Raw genomic sequence first — 13,298 nt, 5'->3', positions numbered from 1 at the left:
TTCACTTAAACATCGCCAACTCTCCTTTGTAAGTATCATGATGAATAATGCCCATGCCACACTTTATACTTATATTTTACCTTCCCGGTGTAGCTTGTCATCTATCCATTTATGGGTAAATCAAATTGATAACATCATGTGAAGCAATCTATTATTATTTATTTTTTGATTTAAACAATTTATAACAATTGACTAATTAATAATGTTTGTCCCATTCATATAATTTTCCTGGAGTTGGTCTCACATTTGCTGCTGATTTTGGAGTACTGAAAAAAAGTAATGTTTTTAAAGAAAGATGTTTTTAAAGAAGAACAGCATTAAAACACTCAATTGTCTACTTTTTGAGAAGTTTTGAGCTATTGTTTTGCCAGAATGATAAAATGAGAGAAATTCCAAAAAATAAAATGAACAATATTATGTAGTTTTTAGACATTCATTATTGCAATCAGATTTTTCTAGTTTATATGAAAAAAGATGTATGTGAATTATCTTACTCTTTATCAGCACTGCTATCTGCAAGCTGTTGCTGTGTCACTGACACAGGTGGGATGACTTCACGTCGACCATCTCGAGTATAGTAGTAATTGTGAGCATGCCTAGAAATAAAATAATCTAAATAAGAACCACTGTGAAATATTACTAAAATTAATATTTTTGGTATTAAAACGTACTTATGGGTAGCTCCATCGGGAATTTGAGGTGGAGGTTGGGTCCTGGCGGCTACAAGAGGCTCGAATCTCAGGGCATTTGTATGTTTCCTCTAATAAATACAAATATTTATTGATTTATTACAAAAAATATTTATAAAAGAAATAAATATACGTAACACAAAAATATATGTGTTATTTAGGAACAAATAAAAGTAAAATGAAGCACAAAAACTAAATGTTTATAGTTAGGTTACATAACATGTAGGATAAAATCTAAATCAATACTTACACCAAGGAGAAAATTTCTAAATGCCTGTAAGATAGGTGAAATGTCCCTCAAGGGAACTTTACTCATTTTTGGTATTATAATAATTTGATTTGCGACAAAAATTTAATTGTATTTATATTTGTTAGAATGTCATTCAATGACATTTGTTGACTTCGTCGTTTAATTTTTAAAATGTCACAATTTGACATATAGTTTTTTCGTTTACGTTTATTATTATAGCTTTTTTTAATAAAATATAATTTACCCATTAAAATTTTACAGTGGTACTTTATCTGTGTAAACACAGTAGTTGTGGGTACAATTCTTAGTTGTGGAAATAATTATATTTATATTACTATAATTTCCCAGCTCTAACAGACGATTCTCAATATTTAATTACGCCATTTAACACGTCTTAAATATTCAGTAGGAAGTGGCAACTTTTGTTCATAATTTAAATATTTGTTAATAAATTATGTTCATAAAATACCTTCGCAAATAATACATAATTTTAAAACAAAGTTGATTTACTATAAGTGTAGTGTAGCCGCTAAACTAACAGATTACATTTATAATAAATTTTCAAAAAAAAATTGGATGTTGCTGCTTTTGCTTTTATATAACACAAATTACAAGCGCCTATTAATGTAATATACTAAAGTTACATGTACTAACTGACATGAACAACTTTAATTAACTAATGTATAAAAAGTATTATTTGCTCCTAATATGTTCATGGTCCAGCTCGTCTCGCCATCTCCGTTTTGGACTGCCAATTCTCCTTTTAGAGCTTGGAATCTGGTAGAAGATTTCGCCCAAGACTCGAGACGAGCTGGAGCATTATAGGCCTGACTGGTGCTCAATAACGCGAAATAGACCAGAATGGAAGAAGTGGAGAGAGGCCTTTGCCCAACAATGGGATGGTGCAGGCTAGGGAAAAATAAAATGTTTATAAGTTCTTTTGGCTTATATGATTTAAGGGAGTTAAAACCATGCTAATTTGCACCTTATTTGCCTAATAACTCGTAAAATACTGAAGATATGGCTACTATTGACTCCGTGGCGTAGCGAGCTTAGCTCGCGCCCTGGGCTAAATACTTTACTTTTATTTATATTGCATGATTCTGGTGATTCTATGGTATGTTTTAGGACCAAAGAAGTAACTACTTTTCTCTTTTTTCCCTTGTAAATATGCTAAAGAAAATAAAAACAAACCATAATATAAATAATTGTATTATATAATAAAATAAGCTTAACTTTATTTACAATAAATTGTTATTAAGTAATAATATCTAATATTAGTTACAAATTAAATTGTTTTACTTATAGTTACAGCTATACAATCTTATTATATACATGTTTTTACACAAAAATTTGACAAATTTGAAGAGATTTCGCTGCATTAGTTAGTATGCGTTAGTATTCCATTGTAATTGTTTTCGTTTTGAGGTATTCGTTTAGCGCTTCTTGTCCTGTAAATAAATGATAGTAAATTTTTAATTTTTGTTTGTAATTTAATTACCATTAATAATATTTTAACTACTTAGTCAGTGTTGTTTTCTATGTTATTATTTTTAGGTTCATAGTGTATCTTGCTCATAGGAGGGTAGGCAGAAAAAAACCTGGCAACCCAGTGTTAAAACACTATCGTTACCGGAGCAAGGAATGAAAAATATTCAATTTATCACTATTTTGATTGGGAATCAAACCCACAACCTGTCGCAACCTGTTACAGGCATACGCTTGTGCTCTTACGCCACGACTGGCTTCAATCTAATTTTATTTATTCCCATTAAATTTATATTTTTTGGGACTTATTAACTCAAAAATATTTTATTATTTTTCAAGAAAAACATTTTAACTTCAAATACTACGAGTATTGTTAACTAATTTCCATGAAAACTAAAACAACCTACTGATATAAAAGATATTTTAACATACCCAAATCCTTTCCAAATCCAGATTGCTTGAACCCTCCAAAGGGCGCAGCCACGTCCGTCTTATTATACGTATTAACGAATACAGTGCCAGCTTCAATGCGTTCAGCGAAACGCAAAGCTCGCGATATGTCACGGGTGAACACGCCGCTAGCGAGACCGTACTCCGTGTTGTTAGCACGGCGGATCACGTCGTCGATGTTTCTGATTGAAAAAAAAATGGTTTTATATTTCTTTTCTTTTCAGCTTCACGCTGTATCCCGCATACAGTAGGGTAGGCAGAGAGAACCTAATGTGAGAATCTCCGCTTTACAATATTTATTGGATTCAAATCTCAAAATTCTGGTCATCTTATGAAATGGACTCAAATGTCTCTTTTATATTTAATATGTTTGGGAAACATTGCTCAAATTGCTAATATCATTATTATGTCTAAACACTTACATAGTAATATATACTAAATAAAATAAAAAAATATTATCAAAACTACTTACTTGCTGCTAAACTTGCTAATAATCATAATAGGTCCAAAAGATTCTTCCTTGGCGAGAAACATGTCATCAGTAACGTTCGTGAAGATGGTGGGGGTGAAGAAGTATCCTGGACGGTCGACACGCTTGCCACCATAGACGAGCTTGGCACCCTCTTTTACACCACGTTCACAGAACTGAGTATAAAAATTATAGGAATGGTTTAAATTATGTGTATTTATAAATCCAAAATATTTGATATCTTAATTTTCTAGCTTTGGTTCATTCAAAGAGTCCCACTCAACACGCAATGCCTCCGAAATATGGCGGAAAATGGGGAACGGTGTCTTAGTGGGAATAGAGTGTCTGAACACTAGCTTCCCAGGTTCCTTCTGCCTAAACTCCTATATGCTACGGGATATATCATGGGATGCTACTAAAATGTCAATGATCATATATAAAATGACATAATACCTCAATGAGTTTATCCATATGCGCTTTATGGTTCTGAGGTCCATGTGCTGTCCCTCTGTTCAAAGGATCTCCTATGCTCATTTTCTTCGTCTCTTCTATAACTCTCCTTAAAAATTCATCGTGGATCCTCTCCTCAACGAAAAGCCGTCCAGCGGCTATGCAGTTCTCACCTTTGTTGAAAAATACTGATGCCATACCCTGAAATGAAGAAAAAAACTTGCATTAAATATTGATCCCATATATGATTATTGTACATTTTTTGCGTAGTTTTTAATCTGTTTCACGCTGTATGCGCACACAGCATGGTAGGCAGAGGGAACCTAGTGTTAAGACATTCCATTCCCCCCCGTAATATTAGTATATTAATAATAATCCTTACATTTCTCACAGCTTTATCAAGTTCACAGTCTTCAAATATCACCAATGGCGACTTGCCCCCCAGTTCTAAAGATACTTTCTTCATGTTTGATACAGCACAAGACTTCATTATGGTTTGGCCTGAAAACGAAAAATAAAATAAAGATGTGATTTTATTAAATTTTAATAGGTTTTTTTAATAATTATCTAAGAATAATTAATAAATCAAATTTTTTTTTTATATAGTATAGGCTTGCGTTTGACTGCATCAAGTCTGGTGAGCGTTGATGCGATCTACGGTGGTGCACGCTTGCCTAGAAAATTCACCCTATCTTTGAAGACCCCCACATTGTATGTCACAGGAAATACAGAATATAATAAATATAATAAATATCTATCTACAGTACGGTCAACAAGCCGTGGGCATTATTCATTCGGGAAGAAAATAATCAAATAATAAAGAAACTGCGCTACCATCGACAGCTAACTTCAGTATGATATAAAATTAACCAACCTACACAATATATTTTTTTAAATTTAGTGGTCCAAAGGTGACGCGGTTTATTGTATTTTTTTTTCAATTGTATATTATACTGACCAATTTCAGTGCTTCCTGTGAATCCTAGTTTCCTAACAAGGGGATGGTCAGCGAGGGCCTGCCCGCAGAGCGCGCCGCTACCGGGCAGAATGTTGACAACACCACGGGGAATACCCGCGAGGACGCACAGCTCCGCGAACTTGAGAGCTGTTAGTGGGCATACCTGGAGATTTGATATGAAGTTTAGTAAGTTTTTTTTATCGTCACGCTGTATCCTGCATACCGCAGGGTAGACAGGGGAACCTAGTGTTAAGACACTCCGTTGCCCATATTCCGCCGAATAATTTATGTGAGTTACTTTAGTAAGATTTTGACAGTACGTTAGATACTATTGTGCTGACTTAGTTTTTTCAATAATTTAATTTTTCCGATGGTTCAAATAAAAGAAATAAAGTTGTGATAAGGTACCTACATGATTTGTTGCATTGAATGTTATATGTTCTAAAGATTTTTTTCCAACCACATCCACTTTTTATATTCAAAAATTCTATAAAAACTTACCGCAGCCGGTTTCATAACAACAGTGTTGCCAGCCGCCAGACACGCAGCCATTTTCCACGACAGCATCATAAGAGGGTAGTTCCATGGTGTGATCAAGGCGCAAACTCCTATAGGTTCCTTCTTGGTTATTGTTAAATTCCTATTAGGTCTAGCGTGACTTATGGGTATGGTGGCTCCTTGGATTTTGTCACACCAGCCAGCGAAGTATCGCCAGGTTTCTATGGACATGCCTATATGTGTTTTTAAAGCTAGAGTGTATACTGCCCCCGAGTCGATTGATTCTATTGTGGCTAATTCTTCTTTGTGCTGCTCCATTAAATCTGCCAACCTGTTAAAGATTTAGAAAATTAGAATTTAGGCCTTTTAGAATTCAAAATATATTAATTGTTTATTACGCTCTCACAACTTCTTATTATCAATGTCTTATTTAGACAAATTAAACTGAGAATTGGGAATCTAGTGTATATTTTGGTAATAACTCTCGGTAATTTATCAATGACTTGGGACTGTAAAAACAAAACATTCGAAGCAACTTACTTGAATAATAATTGTCCTCTTTCTCTTGCACTGATTTTCGACCATTCACCTTCTTCAAAAGCAACTTGTGCCGCTTTTACCGCCTTATCTACGTCTGTTTTCGATGCACTCTGAACTTTACAAATGACAGACTCATCTGTAGGATTTATTAAAGTTAAAGTTTTACCACTATCCGAATTCACAAATTCTCCATTGATAAATAATTGCGTTGGAAACTTTATTTTCATTTTATTAACTTTTAGTTCTACACCTTCATATACAACCTCTTTGCTAGCAGAACCTCCACGGGTTTTTAATATGGCCATAGCATAAAATTCTTCGAATGTTGTATTCATATAAACATCTTCGTTTTGTAATTCTAAATTGGCTATATCTTTTACTTCCTCCACCAATCTCACTACGTCCATGGAACCAGCACCTGATGCAAAGAAGTCCGTTTCATTATCTATATCTATTCTCAATATTGCTTTCCAAATGTCGCGAACATTTTCTATGAACTGCTTCTCTTCAGCCGACAGTTCGAGTGATACTTTGTTTTCTGTTGACTTGAAGAAGTTCTGGGCGTTGATCATTTTTCCGTTGACTTTCAGTCTTTGGATATTTAACTGGAAATGATTTAAGTTTATTATTTTTTAAATTTATGCATAATTAATATAATTACTCATATTATTGAAAGAAGGAATTGAAGACAGAACTGTATAATATATTAAATAGACAAACAAATATTAATGATTTTGAGAGAGGTAGTGTTTTTAATGAACTTTTGATATAATAAGGAATACCAACCTTAACTCCATCATTAGCTGTAATCAATAACCCTGCTTCATGTACGACAGCTGGTTTAGAAAGTCCCTGTATATATATTTTGTCACCTTCACTCTCATACTCTCCTTCCCATAAAGATGAACCGAAGAACTTAATTTCAATGTTATCGTCACTGGTGTCATCAACACCGGTTTTGGTTTGTGGTTTTATGGACGTGGTGGCACCAGGCGAGGAGTCTAAGCCTCTTATGAAGTTGTGCAGCGCCAGACCGTCTATTGACCAGTCGATCTAGAAAATTAGAAGAAGAATTTATTTGTAGAGTAATATGTTTACATATATAAAATATATCTTATATATTCTCTTATATTTATATTTTGATTAAAAAGTTATATTGTGGGAGAAGCAAAAAGTCTACAATGTAATGGAAGATAAAATATCTTGCGAGTGGATACAGTGAGGACAATCTCGCAAAACCAATGATAGCATCATCATCATCATCCTTAAATACAACTTAAAAATATCTCAAAAACGCCGTATTAAATTATAAAAAAATATCCTAGCGATATTTAAGTAAATCATAAAATATTACAGTTTTAATAAAATAACTTGAAAATATTACGATTTCCTATGCACCTAATTAAAATCAAATAAATAAATTTAATCAACTGTAAATTTTACATAAAATTCCTTATTTTTTTGTCATAATAAATGTAAGACAAGTTTTTTATATAAATCAATTATTACTGTTGAGGTCGTTAGTGAGAACTTATTATCTTAGTCTAGTCTAGTAATGCAGTTTCTTATACATAAAACCCGTTTATTGCATACGATTTCTACTCGGTCAGCTGTTTCAAATTACTTAAATTGTTTATAATTTATTTCCTTGTAGAAAACGTTCTGCAATTTTATTATTATACGTTCTTTTATACTGACTTAATGGATTTCTTTTTAGCTGCGTTAATAGGCGGAGGGAACCTGGGAACCTAGTAAGAAGTTAAGCTAAGAAGAACATACCTGGTGAGTTTCCGGTTTAAACAAAGCGGGATCATAAGTAGCTCCTTCTTCCGTTTGTGCTATCCTTGGTGCTGTGCCGTTGGCCACCATGTTCACAGATTCCGCTAAGGCTCTTATACCTGAGGAAGATATATATGAAAGGACTCAACTATGATGAGATTTTTTTGTCAGCTTCACCCTATATTTCATGTAGAGTAGGTACGATAGGCTGAGGGAACCTAGTATTAGAACATTTCAGTTTCAATTTTCCACCGAATTGTGGAAGCAGAGCGAAAATATTACCAATAAATAATAATTCATTCGTAGGAATCGAACCCACATCCTCACGCTTATACCACTGCACTACGGTATTTCACCCACCTCACGGTGTTAATAAAATTTTCTATATTAATAATACATATTTGTTAATAATTTGATTAATTATAATTATTAAGGACAAGGTTTAGCACAAACAACAAAATTAAACAGACAAACAAACAGAATTAGCTATATACCTTCGGGATAAAGATATTTGTTATACAATGTGTCCACTGTATCCTCGATGGTGCAAGGGAAGCTCTTCTGCAACAATATCGGTCCAGTATCTAGCCCGTCGTCCGCCCAGAATATGGAAAGACCGCATGTGCTGTCTCCTTCTATTAATGTCCTGTAAAAAAAACATTAAAATAGGTTTTTTAGCTTCCTGCTGAATTCCGCATATAGCGGGGTGAAAGGGAACCTGGGAACCTAGTGTTAAGGCTCTTCGTTCCCATTAAGACACATCTGTTTTCCATTTTCCGCCAAATTCTGGAGACTGGTTGCCAGAGCGAAAAAATGTTAAATATTTAAATTCCGCGAGTGGGAATCGAACCCACAACCCCCGTTCTTACACATACGCTACACTTGTGTCCCTGCACCAACTGAGCTCAAATTTTAAATGAACAGTATTATTTTTATTATCCGAATTGTACAACCCACTAACTTATATTTAATAAGGATATTAATAAAAAGAACTTATTTAATATGAATAATATTAGAGATTTTTTTATTTACCAATTTATTGAAGAAGCACCTCTATGTCGTGGCAGGATACTGGGGTGATAGCAAATACTCTGGTACTTCGGATAAAGGATAACCTCCATGGGGATAAATTGAGTGCAAAATGGTAACACGTTGATGTCTGCATTTACCTAAAAAAAATAGAAGAATATATAAAACCATATTGGGGAACGGAGTGTATTAACACTATGTTCTCTCTGATTGCTCTGTTGTGAATAAAAAAAACTATATGTACCTATAGGTTATCACTCGATCGTTTTAACGATGTGTCATTGTGGTTTAATATATAAAGGTATTATTTTCTATTAGGTATTTCCTTATTACAAATTATATTAATATTTTTTTTCTTAAAAGAAAATTGAATATAATTAGCTTGTTTATGTATTTCATCAATAAGAAATATTATTGTTTTCATTTTCACGTTGTATCCCGCATGTAGCGGGGTAGACAGAGGGAGTGTAGGGTTTAGTTTCGCTTCCCACTTTCTTCCGAACTCTCGAGGCATAGAAGGCAGAGTAAAGAGATTAAAATATTAAACATTTCATTTCTTTGAGCGGAAATCGAACCCACAATCCGTTGCTTACAGTTATTTTCCAAGGATAATTTAATCTGCATCATAATAATCCATCTTTGTGTAGTTACAATAGCAGTTAAAACTAGTGTGATAGCCATTTTATAATTTACATTTATAGTTTCAATATAATTTGGCACAAAAGAGGGATAAGATAGGGGGGGTCACAGGTTCTCAGAGCGCGCGTGATAATAAACACGCTTCTCAGACGTGTTATTAGGAAATGATTAAAAGCAGCTGTTTACAAGTGGGTCAGACATAAGTGACATTTCGATATGAACCCTAGAACAATAGTACTTATATATGCTAAACATCTACGGAATTAATTTTCCAAAAAAAAATAATACCTTAGTAAAGAAAAAAATATTTATTAACAAGATGAAAAATTATGAAACCTATAGAAAATTATCAGCTATATTATAATATTTTTATATTTACTTACTTTTAATAAAAAAATAGTAATGTCATACAGTATGTAGGTATATTATATACGAGCGTGACATATTTAGAATTTTCCGCTTGAAAATATATTGTCATTTACATTGTACCATAATTTTACATAAGTGTCCTAATTAATATTTATAATATTCTTTTCTCAATAACTATTTTTATTTTAAAGACTTCTAAGTTAGTTGAGAGTTAAACCCAGTGTTAAAACACTCTGTTCCCCATTTTCTGACCAATTCTGGAGACATTACGCGCATTATTACATATAATTAGTGGCGGAAGTTAGCCCCTCGCTTTTCCTCAAAAACAGAGCGAAGAAATGAAAATATTAAATATTTAATTTCCTCGAATAGTCATGGGAATCGAACCCACAACCGGTGTTGCTTACAGTGTATACTTAGAGATTTTTACCAAAATCAATAAATTTTACATTTCATAAGTGACGTTTAATGTTTAGAAATATAACGTTTAAATATTATTATAAATTATTAACATATATTTTTTAAAATAAATAAACTTACAGATTTGTAATCCTCCAATACTTCCGGTATAATTTTTCCTTTCACCCTCCATGTTTTGTATTTGAACACTGGCTTTCCATTCTGTGCTGCGATGGTGGCTATGCGGAAAATAAATAAAAAATAAAATAATAATAAAAATTAACATTTAACTATTAACATTATAAAAGAATTTATTATAATATCGATTTTAAAATTTGAAATTAAAAAAACTACAATTCTTTACACGTAAATCGTGATTTTACGTTTTCATAAAATTTTAAAAGATATACAAATGTACATAAAGGTATATTAATATTATTTTCGTGATTTTGTAGTTATCACTAGCTTTAAGTAAATTTACATTTGTTACCAAAGATATAAAAATATGCATTTAAATAAATGAAGTCACTATTTATTTTTGAGTTTCTCACTGTTCCCGCCGCACTTTAGGCAGAGGGCACCTGGAAATTTAGTGTTTAGACACTCTGTCCACATTGAGGCACTGTCCGCCGAATTCTGGAAGCATTGTTACGGGGCGAAACTCAACGCCGCAATCTTTTATCTTCTTAAGAAATATTTTATTTTGTTTCTAGAAAATCTTTGCTAGTTTAGAAAGATAATTAAAATATTATATACTAAAAAACTATTAATTTTCAAACCAGCATTAGGTATATATATTTTTAGTAATGAAATAATTAGCTTTATAAAACAACTTTTATCATAAATATTCTTATATAACAATTTAAATATAGCGTTACTTATAAATATTTATTTTACTTAACCGAATCCACTTTATATTTTACCTGATATAAACTACCATTATGTCAGAAAGTTTTTTGGAAATTGATAGATATATATTTACAAATATTTTAAAATAAATGAATAAAAAATACTAGTAAACTTTAGATTTAGCTTTTATATTAATTAATTAATATTCAAATCTTACCCAAAGGATCTTCTCTGTTGCCTTTGTCCAGCACTGTGAACACACCAACCACTTCATGTCCATCTTTCTGTAGAAGCTTAAACACTTCTGCTGCGAACGTACTCTGTCCTATAATGGCAACACGAAGTTGTTTCTTCGGAGCCTATGAATATATTTTATTATAAATTAAATTTAATAAAGCCAACTAAGAAAAATTTGCAGTATGTTTGCATGCCGGTTGTGAGTTCGATTCCCACTCGAGGAAGTGAAATATTTATTTACGTTTATATTTCCATTTCTTCTCTCTGGTGTCGAGGCAAAGCGCAGCGTTGAGTTCTGCTAATCAACACGCAAAGCCTCCAGAATTCGGCAGAAAGCGGGAAACGGAGTGTCTCACACTAGGTTCCCTCTGCCTATCCTGCTGTGTGCGGGATACAGCGTGAAGCTGATTACAGTATGGTTGATGAGTGGTGGCCGTTTTGAAGTAAGGTGTTCTGAACTTTTACACATATCACACTCAGGAAGTTAGTAATTATTAAAAATAAGCAAAAATCCTAAAATCAAATCTGGCAGCCATTACACGCCAACCGTACTGTATTAATTAATAATTAAAAACGCACTGGGTAATTAAAAAAAATGGAAAGAGAAAAAAAAAACAATAAATGCTCAAATAAAATTTAAAAAAAAAAACTAAATAATAAACAAAACACGTAAAAATGTAATTACCTCATCTGGCACAGCGACTGGTGGCATTGTTTTTTTTATTTCAAACCTTACTCCACGCGGCCGTTCAAGCCGCCAACCAATAACTAACTAACTCGAAACCTCACTCCTCATCCTATATAAAGAAGTTCTATCTTCGGTTCAAACTCGCGGTTATCTCACCAATAAAAGTTAACCAGTACACGCGGGAACAGCTGATTTTATATTATGAAATTTTATGTTGGTGTTATTTTTTCTAATATCTAATGTTTTATGGCATTTTTTTGCAACTACCTTCTTTGAAATAAAAAACGGAATGTTTTGGAAAATTTCTAATTTCACTTTTCAATTTTATATTTCTCTGCAGGAAATTAAATATTTCATGAGAGAGTTGAGACAAAACGCAAAAAGTGGAGAGGGGAGTGTCTTAACACAAGGCTCCCTCTACCTCTCCTGTTTCGTGCAGGATACCTTCCACTAAATAAATAATAATATACCAAATTTTAAAGTTTACTCTTAACTTTTATAAGAAAAAAGTAGTAAAGAACTACGTGTTCCCAAATTGATATAGCGGTCGAGAATCGATTAAATATGTCATATTCCATTTGTATATTGCATAATATTACTTAAACTTTCAAGGGAACAATTTTTTTTGTTGATGCCTACAGTTATCATATTTTTATGTACTAATAAGAGGCCAGAGGCCTTTAGAGGCCAGGGGCCCATTCGTCTTCTTTCTCTTTGTCGTTTAGCTCTTGACAGAGCGGTCGTGGTCGTCTTTTTTAAAGGTCCGACGCCATTCTACGCGGTTGACTGTCTGCCTGGTGCACTCGTAGAGAGGGTCATTGAGGGCAGTATTCACTTGGTCTGTCCATCGCATGGCGGATCTACCGCGTGGCCTGCTACCCTCAACTTTTCCCTGAATCACATGACGTTGCATGGAAATATCTTCTTGCCGAGAAATATGTCCGAAGAAAGTGAGAATGCGTGCTTTGACAATGGAGGACAACCGTAGGCAAATAGTGTGATTATAAACGGGACTGAAATAAAGGAAATATTTTTTTTTGTATTTTGACCTCTTCACTCTATGTACAATGTCTCTCAGAACTCAGCGTGAAGTAGGGAACGGAAGTGTCTAAGGTTCCTCTGCATACCATGCCTTGCACGAGATAGTCATCGACTAGCCATAGCTATAGCTGATAAGATATTTTACGCTTATATACTTTATATTATAATATAAGTACATAAATGTTAAAAGTAACCGGCTGAAGAGTTCAATATTATACAAGTTCATTAACCGTGGTTTTTGTAATCGTTACCAATACGAAGAAGTGACGTCATTTTACTTAAACAAGTTTTCTTATTTGCAATAAAATATATAATATTTCATTTCTTCGAGTGGGAATCGAACCAACTCAATGTGTTTCCTTAAACGGAGAAATTTCTAACCAATTAAATCATATATTTATTGCTATTACAAACGTAAATATAATCTAAATTTCTATGGTAGTAGTATTAATAATATTATCACATCAATAGAAAAT

At 33.0% G+C, this 13,298-nt stretch overlaps 2 protein-coding genes across 2 annotated transcripts; both read right to left on the bottom strand.

The window, feature by feature from the left end:
• Positions 1 to 139: 139 nt before the first annotated feature.
• On the bottom strand, positions 140 to 1,099 carry LOC146540438 (NADH dehydrogenase [ubiquinone] 1 alpha subcomplex subunit 7-like). The gene is made up of 4 exons (XM_085199719.1): positions 940 to 1,099; positions 672 to 760; positions 495 to 596; positions 140 to 266 (listed from the first exon to the last, which is right to left on the bottom strand). The coding sequence occupies exons 1-4, from the start codon at positions 1,003 to 1,005 to the stop codon at positions 197 to 199; spliced, it is 327 nt and encodes a 108-aa protein (XP_085055845.1). The 5' UTR covers positions 1,006 to 1,099; the 3' UTR covers positions 140 to 196.
• A 1,036-nt stretch (positions 1,100 to 2,135) lies between these two features.
• LOC146540437 (cytosolic 10-formyltetrahydrofolate dehydrogenase) lies at positions 2,136 to 12,000 on the bottom strand. The gene is made up of 15 exons (XM_085201952.1): positions 11,779 to 12,000; positions 11,074 to 11,215; positions 10,149 to 10,246; positions 8,604 to 8,740; positions 8,066 to 8,217; positions 7,572 to 7,690; positions 6,579 to 6,845; positions 5,793 to 6,397; positions 5,256 to 5,583; positions 4,755 to 4,917; positions 4,179 to 4,297; positions 3,800 to 3,997; positions 3,350 to 3,522; positions 2,860 to 3,059; positions 2,136 to 2,390 (listed from the first exon to the last, which is right to left on the bottom strand). The coding sequence occupies exons 1-15, from the start codon at positions 11,803 to 11,805 to the stop codon at positions 2,335 to 2,337; spliced, it is 2,784 nt and encodes a 927-aa protein (XP_085058078.1). The 5' UTR covers positions 11,806 to 12,000; the 3' UTR covers positions 2,136 to 2,334.
• Positions 12,001 to 13,298: the final 1,298 nt, after the last annotated feature.

Source organism: Heliconius melpomene, chromosome 2 (assembly GCF_056956725.1).
Source record: "Heliconius melpomene rosina isolate 202511_hmr_F chromosome 2, ASM5695672v1, whole genome shotgun sequence".
In the NCBI taxonomy this organism is placed as follows: Eukaryota; Metazoa; Arthropoda; class Insecta; order Lepidoptera; family Nymphalidae; genus Heliconius; species Heliconius melpomene.
The sequence above is the reverse complement of the archived record's forward strand: the minus strand, read 5'-3'. Positions and strand labels throughout refer to the sequence as shown.

Coding starts and splice junctions, on each gene's coding strand:
- LOC146540438 (XM_085199719.1), bottom strand. CDS start 1,005: ATGAGTAAAGTTCCCTTGAGGGACATTTCACCTATCTTACAGGCATTT. Junction 761..939: donor TTAGAAATTTTCTCCTTGGT/GTAAGTATTGAT, acceptor TGTATTTATTAG/AGGAAACATACAAATGCCCT. Junction 597..671: donor CCCGATGGAGCTACCCATAA/GTACGTTTTAAT, acceptor TTTTATTTCTAG/GCATGCTCACAATTACTACT.
- LOC146540437 (XM_085201952.1), bottom strand. CDS start 11,805: ATGCCACCAGTCGCTGTGCCAGATGAG. Junction 6,846..7,571: donor TTAAACCGGAAACTCACCAG/GTATGTTCTTCT, acceptor CTAATTTTCTAG/ATCGACTGGTCAATAGACGG. Junction 3,998..4,178: donor TTGATAAAGCTGTGAGAAAT/GTAAGGATTATT, acceptor TCTTCATTTCAG/GGTATGGCATCAGTATTTTT.